The 22,077-nt window shown below is 43.3% G+C and overlaps 1 protein-coding gene across 2 annotated transcripts in view; it reads left to right on the plus strand.

Annotated features, from left to right (window-relative positions):
* Positions 1 to 22,077, plus strand: part of CDON (cell adhesion associated, oncogene regulated) — a 130,268-nt gene that overhangs the window by 52,845 nt on the left and 55,346 nt on the right. For both annotated transcript variants that reach the window (XM_075564114.1, XM_075564115.1), the window contains exons 2-7: positions 12,135 to 12,270; positions 13,845 to 14,117; positions 15,379 to 15,525; positions 16,943 to 17,086; positions 19,110 to 19,397; positions 21,795 to 22,064. In XM_075564114.1, the coding sequence (XP_075420229.1) occupies positions 12,195 to 12,270; positions 13,845 to 14,117; positions 15,379 to 15,525; positions 16,943 to 17,086; positions 19,110 to 19,397; positions 21,795 to 22,064 (1,198 nt within the window). In that variant the 5' untranslated portion in view covers positions 12,135 to 12,194. The remainder of the gene's footprint in view (positions 1 to 12,134; positions 12,271 to 13,844; positions 14,118 to 15,378; positions 15,526 to 16,942; positions 17,087 to 19,109; positions 19,398 to 21,794; positions 22,065 to 22,077) is intronic.

Consider the following 22,077-nt stretch of genomic DNA (forward strand, 5'->3'; position numbering starts at 1 on the left):
AAAGTATGAAGATACAGTTTGTTGTTGCCATTTCAGGGTGAATGTATCGTGGTCACTAGAGGAAGAAAGTGAAGACTTGGTGGCAGTCACCGATGAAGGACTGATTGTGGGAAAGTCATGATTCAAAAGTGGTAGAGAATCAAGATACCAACTCAGTCAGACAGTCTTTATTTTTTGAGGCTTATTGTTATTTTACATTCAAACTGCACTTAAAATGATTTTACAAATAAAACTGGCAAAATAAAGGCCAGGCATGTATACTAACTCCCGGAAATGGTACCCACGTACTGTAGACAGAAGGGTAGCAGGAAGTACAGTCTTCCTCTCATGTGGGATCTCGACAGAAAACAGAACATTTGTATTTATTCAAGCATAACACGCAGTACAAATTTTTCTACATCGTATTTTTTCCAACTAGAAACTGTGGTGTCATGTAAATGGATGAGTGTAACTTTGCCCTATGGTGTAATACCAGAGTCTCGCTTTTTAGAGTGTTTGTATTTGGTGTCTGGTTGAAACAGTGTCGTGCTGACTGTAATAGGAGAAGCTAACCAGTAGAATAACTTTTCAAGACCTCCGTTGGTAAAACATTGCTACCGAGTTGTCATGTTGTTAGGTATGTCTGTGTTTCGATAACTTTTTGTTTTCTCACACGCCTGTGTTTTAATTTTTTTCTTTATTTGTCTTCTCTCACGTGACTTTAATTCTCATGAGGCTGGACGCTGTGCTTTGTTCCTGGTTGCGTCCCTAGTATTGCACAGTTCCTGAAATATGGCAGGAATTCATCAACTCTTTGTTGAATGAAAAATAAGTTCCTCTCCTTGGAACTTGTTTAATATGAGGAGGCTTTGAAAAGTTCCTGGGGAAACTTAATGACAAGATGATGGGATGTTTCTGTGATCCTGTTGGAGCCTGTGTTTTCATCACACTTTCCCCTTTTTTTGTGTTCATTATGCACATGTGCTCCCTGTTTTTCCGTCTTTATTAAAATTATACAGTATTCATTGTATAGCCCCCAAGGAGTTATAAATCCCAAGATCCCAAGGGATCTTGCCCAAATGTATTGAATGAGGTGACCTTTTCTTGAAGAAAGTACGGTTCTTTGAAGTTTGTGTAGGAAATTTGTTAGCTTCTCAGCTTCTCAATTTGTTGGCTTCTCAATTACTTAAGTATTCACAGTGAAGAAAACTTTGACAGGAGATTTAAGACTGGATGAGCTTCAGGTTCAATTGTGTAATTGGCTTTCCTAATAAATGTACACTGGATTACTAGTACCTGATAGCACTAATTCAGAATTTTTAAGGAAGCATCTTTAAATTTGACGTTAGTTACTATAGGAATCTTTTTTCCCCAACACTTGGATCAGTGTGTTTTATTAAGAAGGAAATTACTGTTCCAGCCAGACTAAGATTCCTTTACAAAAGGAAACTAGCAAAGAATTTTTTATTTTGAAAACATACTGATCCCAAAGCCAAGCTTTTGTTCACAAATAAGTTGCAGTTATTTGCCAAGGCTGAAAGAAAGCGTTGCGGTGGTCTGATCACAGGACCCAAGGCGGGTTGGGAATTAGCCGAGAAAGGCAGTCGTGATCATCCGTTAACTAGAGCAGAGTCGTTGCTTCACAGACAAAGGAATGAAGTCAAGAAATTCAGGAAAAGACTTTTCCCAAAGGATGATTCTGGCAGCATGTTGGAAAGGGGTTATAAAAACAAGAAGTTCACCACCTGAACAATAGGTTAAGTCAATGTTAGTGTTCATGTTCATGTGTCCTTTCTTTTCCTAGGGCGAGATATACCCTTTTCTTCAACTTTGCCGACACAAATGCTCCTAAGCCTGGGCTGGCACAGGACGTACAGTTTGTTAGACACGACCAAGTCTCTTCTATGCAGATGGGAGGGAAAGGCCTAGAGCTTAGAAAATGCCAGCTGGTTTTGTGTGTGTGTGTGTGTGTGTGTGTGTGAATAAACTGGGCCAGGACTCAAGGAGCAGTTCACACGGTATACAACTGGGAAGCCCTTAATGATTTTTAGAACATGGGAAAAAATTATGTCCTGATTTGTAGGTTTCGTGGGCGATGACACCGCTCTCTGTTGGTTTGGTTTTTAAGCCTGGAAGAGCCCAGGGTAAACACAAGCCACTCATCCCAGGTGCTTTCCTGGGAGCAATGAGACCCTACGCCTCTTCTTTTGACCCGCACCAGCCACTCGGATTATGGGAAAATACTGGAAGAATTTTGGTTACTCGCTTAATCTGAAGACCTGAAGGAGATAGAGTTCCTTTGGACATGGCCGTTCCATCTCGGACCAGTTAGTTAGATATGCCTTAGCTCTTCTCTTGTAAATGCAGGGACTCGATTGTATCTGCCAAAGGAAAGTGCCAGTGGATTGCGTGAGTACAGTCCCACCTCTGCCTGAGTTTACTACCTCAGGTAGTTCAGGGACCCCTGCTGGTGCTGCTGGGCAAGCCTTGGACTTGAGGCTGCACGGCTCAAGCCCACCAGCTTCAGACACCCTATAAAGTCACCAGGCGACAGCATTAGCTAGATGGCAGGGGGTTTGGTTTGGCTGTATGGGGTTGTCTTTAATGATAAAGAAGAAGGAGTGCTTGTGTGAGAATGGGGAAAATTGTTAGGGAACAGAGAATAAATTTTGAAATAAGTGGTAAATTTACTCTTTGGGATGGATGTCAGCAGATAGTCCTATATAAAGTGTCAATGGTTTTTACAGGCACATTTATTTTTAGAGAAATAATGTGTTTTAAGTTAAACCATACAGTGTAACCACAACACAGTCCATTGACTTGGGATAAAAAAACAGATTTTGTATCTGACTTTTTTTGTTGTTAATTGGAAAGTCAGAGATAAAGTTTGATAATATGTGATCTGCAATGCTCTTTCCTTTTGTCCTTCCTTGAAAGTACTCTTCTGTCCGTTTGGAATCTTGATAGGGAAGGAGCCCCTGTGCGGCCAGGAGTTGAAGTGCCCCGTAGCTAACCAAAAGGGTGACAGTCTGAACCCACTGAGGAAGAAAGGCCGTGAGATCTGCGTCTGTTACGCTTCCAGACAGGAAAACCCAATGATGCCTCACAAGGGACACGACTGCGCCCAAGTACTCTGTAGTGTGCAGTGGTCTGGGTGTGCTCTTACTGCATTAGCCTTTGTTTGCAGACCAGGAGAAGGGGGTATGGGATGGGATAGCAACTTTTATGCAGAAGAAGTTGAGAACTCCTTTTAAATCTTTGGGTGTTCTAGATGGTTAGGAGCTAAACTACCAACCAAAGGGTTGGTGCTTCAAACCCACCGGAGCTATGCTGAAAGATATTCCCGAGGACTACTTTAAAAAGTCCATAGCTTTGAAAATCCCACGGAGGGTGGCTCTGCTCCGACACACCTGCATCCCTGTGAGTTAGAGTTGACTTGATAGCAACTAGCTTTCTTGGTTTGTTGCTTTTACCAAGGAGTGCTTTATGGATGACAAAGACCCTGGTAGGGCCACATTTTGTGAATAAGAAGTTATCAGGAGACTTATTCCATTGTCGTAGTAAGTGGCTTACTGTAATGTGGCTCTGTTAGCTGTGGGTTGTTGCGGCCACAGAATAATTTGAGGGGTGGAGGTGGGGACTGCCGATATGGTACATGAAGCTCTTGTAGGTGATTGGTCAGTTTTGCTAGTCTTAAATGGTGCCAATTCCAGAGATGAGAGGGGAACCTCACTACCATAAAGAAGAGCCAGGAGTAGAACACATCTTTTGGACCAGGTGTCCCTGTGCTGGGAATCTCCTAGACCCAGGAGCCAGAGAGCACTGTGACATGAACTGACAGAAACAGCAAGGAAACCTGAAGAGAGATGGCAGTGGCAGAACCAAGAGACCAGTGGGAGATGGCACTGTACTTCCAGGCCCATTGCCCCAGGCAGGTACAATGGGTGTGTTGACCTACTGAGTGAGAGAACTAAGTGTATCTGGGCAGGAGGCATGTTGGCAGAGTGGGGTGCTTCTAGGAGCTTGGTGAAGCTCCAGAGTAAGAGAGCACTTCTTGGTAATAGACTTGGCTGCAGAATGGGGTGCTTCTGGCTCTTGATGGAGCTTAAAAGCTGTAACCTTTGCCCAAGTAGGGCATAGACCAGGCCCGATGAGAATGCAGAGGCTCAGACCAAGAGCACAAGGACCCAGGCCTGGCAGCAGCAGCCAAGAAGACGCTGCCCTGATTGAAGAGTTGCATGCATCATTGTTCTTGCTGCTTCCAAGCTAAACCAGATCCTTAGTGTAGCCTTTATTTCCCTAGTAAGCTCCATAATTATAAGGAAGTGCTGTGCATTCTGTGTCCCTCGAATAGTGGCATGGGCAGGACAGCTCGTGTCAGAATCAGTGAAAAACGTTGGAGTGTGGAGGTATGTCTCACCTCCATCTCCTCGGAATCCACCTTGGGCTGATGTTGATGGTTGACAACACCGTGCATTTTTGACAGTTTTGATAAACTTGGCTAAGTGATATGTCCATTTGCCAGAACAGTACAGGGGAGATTATTTTGTTTTGCTTTCAGTTTTTGCCAAATAGCAATAGCATGAAGTTCATGAAAGGCTTCCGTCTGTTGACAAAGGTAGTGTGGAAACAATCGGCACCGGAAGTGCTAGTGATGGACTAGGAGTTATTCCGATACTGCTGTCACTTCTGTTTGTAGGTGGTGGTGTTTGTTTGTGAGATTGGACTTGGGGGTGCTATTGGTGTTTATTGAATGTAATTTCAAGCTACGTGACCCATATGGCAAATAGAATCTAGGTCCTTGTTTGAATTACCACAATTCTCCCTTCAATGGAGCAGCGATATGGAGAGAAGAAACAGAGTCAACATGTGTTAGTGGATGTCTGTGCTACACGTCAGTACTCTGCAATCTCAAAAATCAACTGAGAGCCTGCTTAGAGTAAGTTACACAGAAAGATTCCATTCATAACAGAGCTTCCTCTAAGGGTACTATTTAGGTAGTAATGAGCTGTGAAAATTGAAAGGACAGTTTGTAAAGTAGTTTAGGAGATCCTCTGCTGAGGTTAAGGTTGGCTCTGAATATTTGTCGGAGTGCCTTTAAATGAAGAAATAGTGGAAAGATGTGGCCCGAGGAAGAAGCGATCCTTGTTCTCACTTTGTCCGGAAGGTGTGTCTGGTAAGGAGTTGTTTGAGTGTCTGTTTGCCTGGGTTGTTGACCAGCACTAAGACAAATGAGATCTCAAATCAATCAAAAAGTGTCCATGTAACTCTGCTCCTCCCCCAATCAAGCAGTATTGTAGTTTTCACTCCCACTTTTGAAAGGAGGTCAGCAGGATGAAATTTAAGACAACCCATAACTCATTTGAACTTCCTTGATCTAATGAGTCTGCACCTTTTAGCTTTTGGCGTACTTGGCATAGAGAATGCGAATGGGTCCTGGCGGGCTCTGCTTGACGTGTTAAGTCAGACTCAAGGTGCTTTGCTTTGATTACTCACCCAGTTTATCAGTGGCTACAATGAACTTTTCTTTGGGATAAAGAGATAGGCATATAAAAACTAGATTTCTAAAGTGCCATTCATATAATTCTGTCCTTGTATTTTGCTGTGTTCTCTGGTTACAGAGCCTATGCCCAGCCGTGGCCAGGCCGGAACATGGGAAGAATTGTCAAACACAGTAGGCACTCCAGGAGGTCTTACCATGCCATATGCACTCATGTATTTCTGTTGATTCTTTTATCATATATAGGAATGAAAACATAACTATATAAAGAATGAAAAAACCAAAAACATAGCTAGATCATGCTGAATTTCAATGAGATGGCAATTCTCGTGAAATATTATTTCTTAAGGTGTTTCTGTGACTTGTGTTCTACCAGAGGGGTTTCAAAAAGTCCGTGGAACGTTTTCGTTATCTTTCTGTTTCATGTTTTCCGTGAACTTTTGGAAGCTCCTTTGCATTAAGGCAGTGCTTGCTCTGTTGTGAAGGTTCATTTGGTAGCACCTGGCACACATGTTATATAGTGTTAGCTGTTATTTTGTTGTTTGGGTTCTTGTTAAGGAACCCTAGTGGCATAGCAGATGATGTGTATTGCATCGGGCTGGTAATTATAGGCAGAAGTTCAAAACCACCAGCTGCTTCTTGGGAGAAAGATGCAACTGTATTTCCATAAAGAATTGCAGTCTAAGACACCCTCAGGGAGTCCCTCCACTCTGTCCTGTAGGAGAGAGGAGTCAGAATCGTCCAGTTTCCTCTTATGAGTCACAATCGACTGGAGGGCAGTGAGTTTGGGGTTGCTTTCTGCTAGGCATGATTGGCTGCTAACCTGAAGGTAAGTGGGTTGAACCTGTACAGTGGTCCATGGAAGAAAGGCCTGGAGAACTGCGTATGTGATGATGACAGTGAGGAAACCCTGGGGAGCTGTTCTACTGTGTACCACGCGGTTGCCATGCGTCAGAATTGACTTGATGGAGTGAGTTCTCTTCTAGGCATTAGAATGTTACATGTGGGCTGTCCATCTGGCCTTAAACACAGACCGTGTGTCTAAGGTACAGAGGGGGCACAGAGAAAGGACTAACCATACTTGGACGATGATGTATGCGTTTGTTATTTTTTCTAAGCTTCCCTATCTTTCACTAAAAAGTAAGGTAGATTTTTTTGTCTATTTTACTTTTTGTTTTTAATTTTAATAAATCATTTTATTGGAGGATCTTACAGCTCTTATAACAATCCATACATCAGTTATATCAAGGACATTTGTACATGTGTTGCCATTACCATTTCCAAAACATTTTCTTTCTACTTGAGCTCTTGGTATCAGCTGCTCTTTTTCCCCCCTCCCTCTCCCACCCTCTTATCTTCTTGAACTCTTGATAATTTATAGAATATATTTATATTTTGCATGGTCCACTGTCTCCCTTTACCCACATTTCTGTTGTTTGTCGCCCTGTGGGGAGAGGGCAGTTGTTGTCCATTGATTCTTGAGATTAATTCCCCCTGTCTCCCCTTTTATGTATATTTTTAATTGCTGTATTCTTAGCACCTAGAATAATAACATAACATTCAGTATACATTTATTAGTTCGAGAGGGAATGAATTTTGTTAGCTATTGCCAAATTTCATCCCTCAAAAGATTACTGGTTACATTTCCACCAACAACATATGATAGTGGTTTTTAATCCATATCCTTACCAGTGTTGCATTATAGGATTTTAAAGAATTTTGCTAAGTATGCTATACTATATTTACATTAAATGACATAAAATACATGTTCCTCATCTGCTACCACTTGCCGGCAATCCTTAGCTTTCTGCTGCTCCTCTGTAACCGAACCCCAAGTTCCACTCTTCCCATTCCTTCCTGAACGAACCCATCAGGCTTCTGTGCCTTCTGCGCCACTGAGGCTGCACTTGTCAACATCAGTCATGATGCCCATTAGGCCCTCCAGAGATGTTCTCATGGACCACTTCTTTCTTCTAGAAAGATGTCCCTTCTTTTCCTCCTGCTTCACTGGCTGCCTTCATTGGATCTGCATTGATAGCTTTTTCGCCTCATGCTCTGCAGGTTGATGTATCCTAAGGCTGTGGTCTGGCCTCTCCTCTCCTGCCTCCATCTTTTTCCCAACAGAGAGTTGAACTCATGTTAAGCCTTGATAGGTCGGAAATCCACACCACCAACTCTGACTTTCCTCCACAGCTCCAGACTCATCTGTCTGCTGCCTTGGTGGCAGTAGGACTTGGTGTCTAGCAGACATGTGAAACTTACCTTGGCCAGAACATAACTCTGACTGTGCTTCTCTCTGTATGGAATAATCTATGAGCCCGAGTCCCCCTTCTAAAAAGGGGAACCAGTAGTACGTACTTAGTAGAGCTGTGAAGATTAAGTTAGTTTATTAAGAGCACTCAATTTTGCTAATAGCTATTATTTTAGGAAGCATCTAAGAGGCATGCATTGTAGTTGTGTGTGAAAGATACAAGCACAAATGCACTCTAGGCCTTTGGAATGATTAGTGTAAGTAATAAGAGGTGTCCTAGTGCCTTGGAAGAATGATCCAAACCACTGACTCAAATTAAGCATCCAGAGATTACTTCATGAATTGGGAAGATAAGGATATTTAATTACCTTGTGTTTGACATGTGTGTCTCTGGGTGGCGAACAGTTAATATGCTTTGCTGCCAAGTAAGCGGGGCAGTTTGAAGCCATGCAGAGGAGCCTCAGACAATGCCTAGCAGTCTACTTCTGGGGAAAGTAAAACATGGCCATTAAAAAGGCTGTGGCGAGTCTAGGGTCGACAATCGCTTGAGACATGATCTCCCCGCAGTGAAGCATCGCGCTACAGAGGATAATGCTGGGCACTCAGCGCGGGGAGTGCGTGAGTCTGGTTTGACCCTACCCAACCCCCCACAGTGGGGCAGAACAAGAAGGGAACGTAACAGATCACCAATGGGAGCAAAGTCATGAAGCCCCTGAGGAGTCCCCAGAATACACTTCAGACTCGGGCTGTGCCTGGAGCCCCGCCAGACCAGTGGGGAGATGGTCATAAAGGTCAGCAGACAGACCTGGAACTATGTGTAGGTTTTTGTTGTTGTTATTTGTTGTCTGTTGGTTGGTGTTTGTTTTCATTGTATCTGTTTTGTCTTTCTACATAAGATAGGCATGAGAAGCAAGCCCGAGGAGAAAGCAACAGGATCGACAGTTCCTGGGGGTGGTGGGGCGTGTCTAGGGAGAGGAGGAAGCAGGGGGAAGAGGGTGGTGAGCAAAGACATGGGAACAATGAGGAATCTAAAATTGATGGTAAGGGGGGTATAGAGTTCCTGGTAGTGGTGGAGCAGCCGTAATCTAGCTTTGAGGAATTAACTGAGAGGCAAACAAGGGGTGAACATGATAGTGGGGACAGGAGGAAGGTAAAAGGAAATAGAGCAAAGAACTAGGAAGCAAAACAATTTATGGAGGTGTAAACAGAGCCATACACATGTAAACATTAATGCATAAAAATAGGGGTATTCGCCTGCGTACATATAGTTATATGGAAATACATTGAGGTAGTAGACAGATTCTGGGCTTCTTAAGTATTTACTCAACACACGAACACTTTGTTCTAATGTGGCCTGGGCGTTGCCCACTGCCCCGATATGATGGCTGAAGACAAACTGGGTGCATAAAGACATGTGGTGAAGAAAGCAGATGGTGCCTGGCTATTTAAAGATAGAGCATCTGGGGTCTTAAAAGCTTGAAGCCATGCAAGCGGCCATCTAGCAGGGGAGCAACAAAGTCCACGTGGAAGAAGCACACCAGCCTGTGCGATCACGAGGTGTTGACAGGAACAGGCATCAGAAGTTCACAAGTGAACAGCCTCATCGAGGTGATGGAGAGAGGTCAAGGTGGAGACTGAGTCCATCCATGGATAAGTGGATGTTCCCGTGCAGAGGGGCTGCATGAAGGAGAAAATGCGTCCAGGGGGCAGTTTAGCACTGACACACACACAACACTCCTCTAATTCTTTAATCCTTCTTCCCCTACTCTTATGATCTCAGTCCTACCTCGCAAATCCTCCTAGACCGGTGTACATCCTGTAACACAGATGAGAAATGTCAGTATACGGGATTCAGGAAAGACAAACCCCTCAGAATCAGTCACTGGAGTAATAATTTCAGGAGGGTAAGGAAAGGGAAGGGGCAGGCAACAGATAGCAATGACGTCCCCCTCTCTAGGGGGGTGAAGATCAGGATGGTTAGTGAAGGAATAGAATGGGTGGTGTAAGATATGTATAAATAATAATAACAATACATAATATATTAAGGGTTCGCTGGAGTGGCAGGGTGGGGGAGGGAGGGAAGAAAAATAGGAGCAGAAGCATACCAACTTGAAGCAGGGAACCAATAGAGGTCTGCAGGGCTGGCTTCAATCCCAACTATATGGAAAGTCCCCCTTGCCCCAGAAGAATTTACTTCAGAGGACATCTCCGAAGCTACAACTCAGGGACTCTGATCAGAGCACACGAGAGCAAACGAAGGGGCAGGGAGAGAGAGTGGAGCACCTCCTGGCCCAACAAGCCCTGAGGATGATATTCCTGCTCAGAGCAGCCAATGCACAGAGAGGATCATAGGGCCGGCCCCACCATGAGACATGACATCCCTCACTGACCCATAGCGTTAAGGGGGACAACACTGGAGACACGGTGAGGAAATCGTGCCTGATCTGACGCCACCACACCAAGGCAAAACACTAAGGGCGTGCAACAGAACAGCAAGGGGAGCAGATTGATGAAGTCCCCAGGGATACCAAAAGTAGACTGTGGGGCCAGACCACGGCACCCCATCAGACTCAACCAGAAAACACTCATAAAGGTCAACAAACAGACCTTGAACTATGTATAGTGTTTTCTTTTTGTTTTTTTTGTTGTTGTTTGTTTTGCTCTGTCTTGTTTTTGTGCATATCATTATATCTGCTCGTCTATCTAGATAAGATAGGCAGGATAAACAATCTGGAGGAGAAAACAACAGGACTGACGGTTCCGGGGAGGACATGCGAGAGGGGGAGGCTTGGGAAAGGAAGTGGGTGTTAACAAACCCAGAGACAAGGTAACAACAAGTGATCCAAAATCAATGGTGAGGAGGTGTAGGAGGCAGGTAGGGCTTGATCAAGGACAATGTAACCGAGAGGAATTAATGAAACCCAAATGAAGGCTGAACATGATAGTGGGACAAGAGGAAAGTAAAAGGAAATAGAGGAAAGAACTAGGAGGCAAAGGGTATTTATATAGGTCTAAATACAGTCATGTACATATGTCAATGTATTTATAGATGATGGGGAAATAGACCTATTTGATTTAGTATTAAGGTAGCAGATGGACATTGGGCCTCTACTCAAGTACTCCCTCAATGCAAGAACTCTTAATTCAGCATTTACCTCTATTAATTCGGCATTCTGTGATGCTTATCTTCCTTGACACAATTGCGGAAGACAAATGGGTGCATAAGCAAATGTGCTGAAGAAAGCTGATGGTGCCCATCTATCAAAAGATATAGTGACTGGAGATGAAAAAGCAGTCATATAACTGAGAGGCAACAAAGCTCACATGGAAGAAGCACGCCAACCTCGGTGATCATGAGCTGTCAATGGCATCAGGTATCAGGCATCAAAGACCCAGAACAAAAAATCATATCATTGTGAATGAGGAGGAGTGTGCAGTGGAGACACAAAGCCCATCTGTAGGCAATTGGACATCCCCTTTACGGAAGGGTTGCAGGGAGGAGACGAGCCAGTCAGGGTGCAGTATAGCACCAATGAAACATACAACTTTACTCTAGTTCTTCAATCCGCCCCCTCGTCATGAATCCAACTCTACCTTTCAAATCTGGCTAGACCAGAGCACGTCCACAGGTACAGGTAAGAGCTTGAAACGCAGGGAATCCAGGACATACAAATCCCTCAGGACCACTCATGAGAGTAGCCATACCAGGAGGGGAAGGAGAAGGTGGAGGGAGAAAGAGGGAAACGATCCCAATGATTGACATATAACCCCCTCCCTGGAGGATGGTCAGTAGAACAGTGGGTGAAGGGAGACATTGGTCAGTGTAAGGTATGAAAAACTAATAATTTATTAATTATCAAGGGTACGGAAGGGAGGGAAAATGAGCTCATACCAAGGCTCAAGTAGAAAGAAAATGTTTTGAAAATGATGATGGCAACATATGTACAAATGTGATTGACACAATGGATGTGTGTATGGATTGTGATAAGAGCTGTATGAGCCCCCAATAAAATGATTTTAAAAAGGAAAAGGAGCAGATATCAAAAGGATCAAGAAGAAAGATAATGTTTAGAAATTGTTGACATCAACAGTTGTACGTGTCTGTTTGATATAATGGTTGCATGGATTGTTATAAGTAAGAGCCCCCAATAAAATGATTTATTAAAAGAAGAGAGAGAAAAGAAAAGACTAACCCCAAACCATTTTTTAAAAAAAGGCAATGCTGTGGAGCCCAGTTCTACACTAACACACCTGGGTCACCACACGTCGGCGCTGACTTGGTGGCAGCTGTATTTTCTAATTGACATACTTTTCAAAATAGATGATAGCTGCTATGCTTATAACTCTGGCTGTGCAGATAGAAGAATAAACTGTTTAGATTTTCTCTTTCCTAATGTTTTTCAGTGAGCAGAGGCCTGGCTCTGGCCGTGGCAGTCTCGTCGGCTGTTCCTGAAAGTTGACGCTATGCATCCAGACCTTGCGCCCTTGCAGACACTGCTGTGGAGTACCCTGATGGCCCTGTGCTCGTCTGCAAGTTCAGGTACGCATGTGAGAATGGTGGTCTCGGGACTGAAGCTCTACCCGTGCTGATCCTTTAGAAAACATACTTTGGCTTCAAGTATTTGCCAGTAAGGTAGCTTCGAAAGACAATTTCTGAGATCTGTTTGACTAGCTCTGATTTAACTTGATAAATGAAGAGTTCCAGACACTTTGCTTAGCTCTCCTAGTAATACTTTTGGGCAGCAGTGGGTCTTCTGGTCGTTATCCTTGAAATTTATTCCTTTCGTTGCCTTAAAAAGAAACATTTTTCAACCATGCATTTTTCAGCACGGGGATATAAATTTCTGTTATATGAAAAAAGTAGCTGTAGGAGAACTCTGAATGATAACAGGCATAAATGCAGACTTCATAGCACTACAGAGAGGGTCAGGAATCGACACAGTGCGGTTTAATTTGGGATGAGAGAAGTTGCTGTAAGCCCCAGGTCTGCTATGTTTTCTCATGACCTTGCCTATGTTACATCCCTCTTTGGGTTTTTTAAAAGCTTCAATGTATTTATTGTTAAATGCATATATGGGCATAGAGCTTGAGGCCCGGCACACATGCATTTCTTCTTATGGCTTATTTGTGTGAAGAGGTATCTATCAGGTATGTATAAATAAAGTCATGTTTATGCTTTAAATAATATGTGGTATCTATACTAAGAAAGGATCCCTGTTGGCTTAATGGTTGAGGCCCGGGGTCTGTGTTAAAATGCTGTGTAACTACATGAGATTCGGTTCGGAAAAACATGATTAAGAACTTTCTGTTGATGTCTTGCTGACCTACCTCAGACTCAACCAATTTCTGAATCAGTGTTTTATAAAAGTACATGCAACAGTTATTGATATTTTTCTTTTAAGTGTTTTACTCTCCCAAATTAACACTATTTCTGTCCCTCTTCCCTCTTCCGGTAAAGGATATGTTAGTGCCGGCACTCCCCACACCTAGTTCCTGAAATGATAGACCTAACATGGGAAGCTCCTATAAACACCAAATAAAATGTTCCGATAACTTGTTACCTTATGAAACCTTTTGTCTCAGAAAGGGTGGGCTTTGCGTTTCAGCTGTGGTTCTCGACTTTCCGCTTTCTGAGAAGTTGAACATTGTTTATATTCAAAGGAAGTCGTCAGTGGCCGCCTTTATTTATGGAATGACTTGCTCTCAAAAGTTCAGTCTGGTTGGCAAAATTAGAATATTTTAAAAAATCACCTTTGCTTCTTCAGGCATAAACTTGTATTGCTTGCGAGTCCCTGCTTCAAAAGAAGTTTGTTATTCCCTTTTAATAGAAGTGATATTTTATCTCTTTTATACCAGACAGATTCTTGTCTACTCAACACAGATTGCTAAATTGTGGCCTGAGCTATTGCCCCTTTTATTTTTCTTCCAAAAATGGGCTATAAAATGTTGCCGGAATTTTTATAGGCATTAAGAACCATGATATAGCTACATGAAAGAAAGAATTGCCTTTGGTTGCAGATGAAATGTGTTTAAAGTATCCTTCTCTCTTTCCTTTATTCCCTTGTCTCTCCTATCCCCGACGCCTTCTTCTTGGGGACCTTTCCTCCGACGTAGACGTGGCACCTTCTTTTATTTCTGAACCGCTCTCTGCTGCCCAGAAACTCGGTGGACCTGTAGTGCTACATTGTTCTGCTGAGCCCGTGACTGCTCATATCTCATGGTTGCTTAATGGAAAAAGATTGGATAGAAACATGGAGCAAGTTAAGATCCATCAGGGGACTTTGACAATTCGTTCTCTTAGCCCCTCCCTTTTGGGTCACTACCAGTGCGTCGCCAACAACAGCATCGGAGCCGTGGTGAGCGCTCCTGCAACAGTGTCCATTGCAGGTGAGTTTCACTTTGCATCTGTTGTGTGTGGTACTTCCTGTGTTAGTCCTAGACTTGCCTTTTTGAATACTGAGTTGACCATGGCCTTTGAAGTCAGACATATCTGCCTGCCTTCGTGTCCCAGCCTTGACTCTCAACTCTTAAACATCTGAGAACCTCGGATCTTCAGCTGTACCCAGGAGGTGGATTTTATTTTTTAAGTTCTACACCAAGAACAGTGGATTCTGAATTGTTTTTTTGCGTGTGAGTTTTTGAGTCTCTTTTTGTTGTTAAAATTGTTGTCTGGCATTCAGTTACGTCATGTAGTTTTTTATCTTTCTTGCACATCTAATTGTTTTGTTTCCCTTGATTACTGTGTGATTTTAATTTAAATAATTGAAACCAGATAAAGCAGCACGGGAAAAAAATCTGACTGTAAGGAAAAGGAATGTTGCGAACTGAACTTATGGAAAATCTGGAGCGAGTGGTTTTTTTCAGTAAGCTCGAGCCATCTGCCTTTCAAATGGTGATGCCTTCCAGTAATGGAAAACGTCTCTGTAAGGGCACCCCTATTTACAGAACCAATCTGGATTCCCCAGGAGGAGTGTGTTTGTCATAAGTGAGGAGAGTAAATGTTTCTGTAGAGCCGTGACCCGTGGACGGCTCCCAGAGACACGCGGGGGGCTGGCTTCCTGTGGCAGCTGCTGGCTGCGCTCCGCGTTGGAGACACCGAGTCCGCCATGCGTTCTCCATCTGCAGTGAGGGGAATTGAGACCCAGTGGTACTATACGCAGATAATTCATATTGACATTACTGCCTCACTTTTCCATGTCCTAATACGGCAATGTGGGTAGCGATAAGCAGAATAGCAGTGCCTAGGAAGGGTGAACTTTGATAAGGGTCTGTACTCAAAAGGATTTACTTGAACAGAATGGGAATAATGATGCTAAATTTATAATTCTCCGGGATGGGTTTTCTTTTTTAATCTTTATTTTTTACCTTCCCTATGATGTTAATTTTAAGAGCAGATGGTTTTTGGTAGAGTCCCCTGTAAGCACTGACTTCTGAACAAGGTACTATGACGTAGCTCCCAGTCCACAGCCATGAGACCCCCTGCCCCAACAGCTTTCTGAGATTAAAAAAAAACACACAGAACACATCCTCCTTCCTGGATCGGGATTAGCTGCCACAAAAGGCACTGTTATAGATGATGTGTTAATGTTTTAGTTCCCTTTAGGAAAGAGAATTAAATTTGCATTTATTTATTTGATTTTTATTTTAGTTCTTGGTGACTTTGGTTCATCAACAAAGAACGTTGTTATAGCAGAAGAAAAAAGTACTGGTTTCATCGGCTGCAAGGTCCCAGATAGTAACCCCAAAGCTGAGGTGCGCTATAAAATACGGGGGAAATGGCTGAAGCATTCCACAGGTGAGACCTTTTAAGCAAAGCCAGTGACACTTGCAGGATACAAAAATCAATCAGATAAAGCGGCTTTGTTTCTGGAGGCCACTTTGAAGAGACTAACACAGTGGGTCCCAGGATACTGATACCAAACCCTTGCCATTGAGTGATTCAGATTCACAGGAACCCTGTAGGACAGAGTGGCCCACCCTTAGCGTTTCTAAGGCTGTAGATTTTTATGGAAGTAGACTGTCCTGTCTTTATCCCTTAGTGGCTTCAAACTGCTGCCCTTTAAGTTAGCAGCTGAGCACTTGCCACTGTGCTCCCAGGACTCCTTCCCCAGCGTATAAGTGATTATAATTCAGTATTTTCAGACCTTGGTCCTTAGTCATTCGGTTATCACACAGGCCTTACAAAAATTACTCTAATGATTCTGCCTAAAATAATATGCCCTGTCACTCTCTGCCCCTCTCTGCTGTGCTTACCTTCAGATAAGTGATCACATCTAGCCTTGCGTATTGCAGATTCTTGCCTCAGCCCTGCTCCTTTCCCTGGGAAACACCGGGACATAAGCTTTACAATGCTTTGTTCATTGCTGTTCACTTGTACCTGTCTAGCAGAAAATAGGCACTCAACACACATTTGATGAGGGCGAAAAAAGGAATGGCTAAGCAAGGAACGAATACCACGTGATCAGTGCCTTAGGGTTAGACTTGTCTAAGGGGGTAGGGTGGACTCTGTGGCACAAATGGTTTGTGCCGAACTACTAACGAGAGGTTGGCAGTTCAAACACACCTGACAGTACTATGACAGAAAGGCTTGCTAATCTGTTTCTATTAAGATTGGTGCAGTGTGGTGTCGGGTTTATTCCAACTCATGGTGACGTCATGCTGAGTAGAACTGTATTCCATAGGGGTGTCAGATTGTGGCCTTTTGGAAGCAGATTTCCAGGCCTTACTTCCAAGCTACACTGAGTTGGTTTTAAACATCAACATCTTTTGGTTAGTTAGCTGAACACTTAACAGTGTGCATTACCCAGAAACTCGATTCCATTAAGAAACAGAGCCAAGAAAACTCTGTGGAGCTGTCCTCTCTGACAAGTGGTCACTGCGAATTAGAATCTCTGCAGGGGCGATGGGTTTGGATTCTGTTTTTGTAGGATGGATTTTGTATATTTGTGTAAGCATCTTTCTTGTGTTTTCAGTATTGTCAATGAATGGTCTATTGTGAAAATATTTGTTAGATTTGCTTCTGATACCTCATATTTTAACTCTCTTCTCTGCTTTCCCTCTTTGCTTCATGCCATGAGTTTTCTTGGTTGCTATTTGCCCTTAGTGTTATGTCAGAACCCAATTATCAACCCTTTTTGTTTATCATTGTGTTGTGGTGTCCTATTGTAAAGAGGAGAGGCTTAACTATATCCTCCCCCCCCTCCTTTCTTCAGATAATTACTTAATCCTTCCATCCGGAAACCTCCAGATTTTGAATGTTTCCTTAGAGGACAAGGGATCATATAAATGTGCAGTTTATAATCCTGTGACACAGGAACTGAAAGTCGAACCCGTTGGCCAAAAGCTCCTTGTGAGTCGTAAGTATTTGGGGGAATGATGGTAATCAGAAAAGAAAAGTCCTCCTAAAAATATTCGTCCGAAAAAAGTTGGGAAATGAGACTTCATTTTTCTTTCAGATTTTATTTGTTTATCATAAGAAAATATTTTAAAAAATAAAGCACATAAATAATTCAGAGATGAAAAAAACGGGACCAGTGGTTCCGGGGGGATACGGGTGGAGGGGAGAATGGAATGGGGTAGGGGGAGGGACCAACCCAGGGAAAGGGAAAAACAAATTAATTAAAATCAATGGAAGGAAGGTTGTAGGATGCCTAGTGGGGCTAATCAAGGGCAATGGAGCAGCGAGAAATTACTAAACCCGAATGAAAGCTGAACAGGTTGGTGGGACAAGAGGAAAGTAAAAGGAAATAGAGGAAAGAACCAGGAGACAAAGGACATTCATAGAGGCCTAAATACAGGCGTGTACATATGCATATGTACATATATATAACAAGAGGGGAATAGAACTATGTATTCATCTATATGTTAAGAATTAAGGTTTCAGATAGACAATGGGCCTCCTTCAACACTTTGTTCTAACAGTCCGGCATTCTGTGATGCTCACCTTCCCGACATGATCACTGAAGAGAAAATGGGTGCATAAGCGAATGTGGTGAAGAAAGCTGATGGTGCCCAACTATCAAAAGATATAGCGTCTGGGGTCTTAAAGGCTTGAAGATAAACAAGCGGCCATCTAGCTGAAAAGCAACAAAGCCCACATGGAAGAAGGACACCAGCCTGTGTGATCATGAAGTGTTGATAGGATCAGGTGTCAGGCATCTAAGACCCAGAATAAAATGATGCCCAGTGTCAATGGGGTTGGGAGTATGGAGAGGAGATCCGATGCCCATCTGTAGACAACTGGACATCCCCTCTCAGAGGGGTCACAGGGAAGAGATGAACCAGTTAGGGTGCAGTATAGCACTGATGAAACATGCAACTTTCCTCTAGTTCTTTGGTGCATCCATCCCCCCACTATCATGACTTCAATTCTACCTTACAAATTGGATTAGACCAGAACATGAACATTGCTACAGATAAGAGCCTGCAACACAGGGACTCCAGGAGAGATGAACCCCGCAGGGGCAACAAGAAGAGATGCCAGGAGGATTAGCAGAGAATAGAGGGAGAAAGGGGGAATTGATCACAAGGATCAATCTATAACCCCAGGGGGACAAATAGTGGAAAAGTGTGTGAGGAGTGACAGAGGACAATGTAAGATATTGAAATAATAATAATAATATATAACATCAAGGGTTCATGAGGGTGGGTGGGCAAGGGAAGGAGAAGGAAGAATTGGGAAATTGATATCAGGGGATCAAGTGGGAAGAGACTGCTTTGAAAATTATGATGGTGGCATATGTGCAAATGTGTTTGACACACTGGATGAATATGTGGTTTGTGATCAGTGTTGTACGAGCTCCCGATAAAATGGTTTTTTAAAAAAAAGAAAATTTATAAAACGTAGAGTTTCTTTTTCCTTGGCAACAGGAAAAGCAAAATAAACGAATAAAAAAATAAAACACAAACACAGTTTAGAATAGCACTGTGTATGTTGTAAAATATAACCACCCGATAGAGGGGGCTTTTGGTCAAATGACAGCGCAAACACATGTAGGAAAATTTTCCCCGAGTCCAAAACAAAAAGAAAATGAGAAAATATAATTGTACAACAATGGTATGTATAGTGGTGGCTGAGTCTGAATGATACATGTTTTCTTTGAACTCAGATGTTTAGGTTCCGGTAGTTCAATTGAGAATAGCACCAGTACTCAAAGCACAATCAAGCAGGGGCTCAGAACTTGCTGAGATTTCTAAAACTCCAAACTGCTAGTTCAGCAATATCCTGGGAAGGCCACAGAATCTGTTCCGTGTGATTCCCAACCGCATCGGATCTTGTATAAAGCAGATGCATGGACTGGTGGGATGCTCACAGCTTTGCTAGGGAAGAGGTTGGAAAGACGTGGACGCTTCTTGAACGTGGGCTCCCCTCTTTTTCAGGCTCTTCTTCGGATGACCTTCACGTTCTTCACCCCGCCCTTTCACAGGCACTGGCTGTGCTCTCTCGCAGCCCTGTGACCCTGGAGTGTGTAGTCAGCGGGGTCCCGGCTTCTCAGGTGTACTGGCTGAAGGATGGCCAGGATGTTGTGCTGGGAAGCAACTGGAGACGACTGTACTCTCATCTTGCCACGGATAGCATTGACCCACTGGACTCTGGAAACTATTCCTGTATGGTGGGAAACAGATCGGGAGACCTAGAACATGTAACTTACATGGTGAATGTTCTTGGTAAGATATTATTTGCTACATAGTCATTGTGTGCGCCCCACCCAGCTATTGTGCTGTTCTCCTGGATGTTTGAGTTTATTTGCAAACTGAAAATTAAACGGGATATTTGGAAATATCCAGATGGGTAGCAGAACAAGCTTTTGTTTTTCTTGAGGTCGTTGAATGAGTGTTTTGGAGTGGCATAGAACATCCCGCCACATGAGACACTCTTGGGAACATCACCAGTGGCAGAGCACAGAACTTGGTCTCTGTTCATTTTGTGGAGGACAGGGACTGGAGATAAGTAGGATAGCTAAGATATTTTAAGCTGTGATAGGATGCAGTATCCAGGAGGCTGAAGAAATATATAGTGCTGACTAGAAAATACCATCTCAAAAAAAATTGTTTTATCCTTTTTTTTTTCCTTCTGAAATACTTTCCCCTGTATCTAGCTCACATTTAGGCTCAAAATATTTGCGCACGTGCACACACTCCTGCCCCCATTGCAGTATAAAGAGCGCTGGTGGCGTAGTGGTTACGTGTTAGACTCCTAACTGCAAGACCAACAGTTCAAAACCACTAACTGCACTGTGGAAGAAAGATGAGGCTTTCTACTTCTGTAAACATCTACTGGCTCAGAAACCCACAGGGGCAGTTCTGCCCTAGTGAATGGAGTCACTGAGTTGGAATCCACTTGGTGTTTTTGGTGATATTGCAATATATATTCTCTCTCTCGGGTTCATTCTTTTCTTCGAGCTATAGGGCCCTTCTTAAGAGTGTTTCCTCTTCAAAGCATTTTCATGATACCCAGAAGAATGAATAGGGAGTAGAATCACAGAAGTAAAATGTTTGTAGATCTCCCACATGTGTTTACTATCAACACTGCTGTAATGTCGGCCAGCAGCAGTGAAATTAACCTGAGTGTACCTGGCAAGTAGCTCTTACAGTTTTATGGTAATCAAGATTGGGTTAGTACATAGGATCTTTGGATTAGGTGACTTTACAGGAGTTAAAGGAAGTTTTCTGTTACGGAAAAGGCATAGGAGGGGACATCTCACCTCCTTGGACTTAACAAGTGTCAAGGAGAATCAAACTCCACATTGGTCAAAGGCCAGTTCTTCAGAGGCAGGGATCAGATAGACATGCTTCTGTCCTTCAACCTTCTTTCCCAATTCCGACACCAACCATCCCTCCTGCAGCGTGATCTCCTTTGATGGGTTCCAGAATTCATTTGCAATGGCTATGAGACTCGCAGACCGTGCGTAATTAAGATTGTGGGCCCTCGTAGGAAGGTAGCAGGTTGCAGTTCAGGATCAGAAATACTCAGAAACACAGTTCTTGTCAAGACAGCCTTTTCTCGGAGATGCCTGCCTACAGACATGGCCCTTGGCCTCTCAGGCAATGAATGACTCTTTGGCCATTGTCCTGGTCTGGCACTGTTACAAAGCTCCTTTATCTTTGCAGATAAGTGCCCAAAGGAAATTCCACTCTGCCAGAGCTTTAGCCTAAACACTTTCACTCTAGCTCTGTGACCCAGCAAACTTTGCTCCTCTAGTTGAGTATATGGAAGCACCCCACTCTGCCAATGAGCCTCTTACCCAAAGGCACTGGGCTTTCCCCCCTCATGGGCCTGGAAGTCCACTCCTCTGTCTCGCCTTGTGTCTCTGCTGCTGCCCCTCGGACACTGGACCACAGCCTTCTGCCGCCAGATTGAGGAGGTTTGAAATCCACACTCTAGTCCTGGCTTTTGTTTCCTGATGTTTGTGAGAATTCCCTTCCCGATTCTGACATGGCTCATTGTAAACATAGCAGAGTGGCAAAACTAACCCCTGGCTGGTTAGACTTCCAGGTTTTTACAATCAGAGCAGCATCTTTCCCCGCCCTTTGTTGCCCAGACCCATGGGGAAAGAGACATTTCGTGGAAGTTCCACAGATCGTGGCTAGAAGAACCATGTCAGGTAATTCACTGTGCCACAATCTCACACCTCATCTCAGAGTATAACTGACCTTTGAATAAGCATTGTTCTCTTATGGCTCAGGTTTAGTGTGAAATTCTGGGAGACTGCCTTTATTACACACAATGCTGCTGCAAGCCCAGGGTTTGAAACTACTTATGCATGTGTAAATACTTATGCATGTGTACATACCGTATGTATGTTAGTGGTATATAAATGAGTGGGTGGAGAGGTATGGAAAGAGACTATAACTTATTGGTAACATACGGTTAATTTCATTAGAGGAAAGTTAAAACTCATTTCTAAACTTTCTTGATGACCACAGCAGATGGGAGAATATGAATAAATAATGCCACTTGGTTTTCAACCTTGTTGTTGGTATAGAAAAGATTTTATATGATTCATGTAACAATTTAGAAAGCACAGCTTGAGGATTAGAGGTTAATATGTGTTTTATTTTCAGAACATGCTTCAATTTCCAAAGGACTGCAGGACCAAACGGTATCTCTGGGTACCACAGTACATTTCACCTGTGATGTTCATGGCAACCCAGCCCCCAACTGTACCTGGGTTCACAATGCACGGCCTGTTCATCCTTCCCCACGACATCAAACGGCAGGAAATAAACTGCAGATCAGTGGAGTTACCTCGGAAGACTCTGGGCTGTATCAGTGTATTGCAGATAATGGGGTTGGATTTACGCAATCTACGGGGAGACTTGAAATTAAAAAAGGTAGGCTTTTAGG

This window comes from Tenrec ecaudatus, chromosome 12, assembly GCF_050624435.1.
Source record: "Tenrec ecaudatus isolate mTenEca1 chromosome 12, mTenEca1.hap1, whole genome shotgun sequence".
In the NCBI taxonomy this organism is placed as follows: Eukaryota; Metazoa; Chordata; class Mammalia; order Afrosoricida; family Tenrecidae; genus Tenrec; species Tenrec ecaudatus.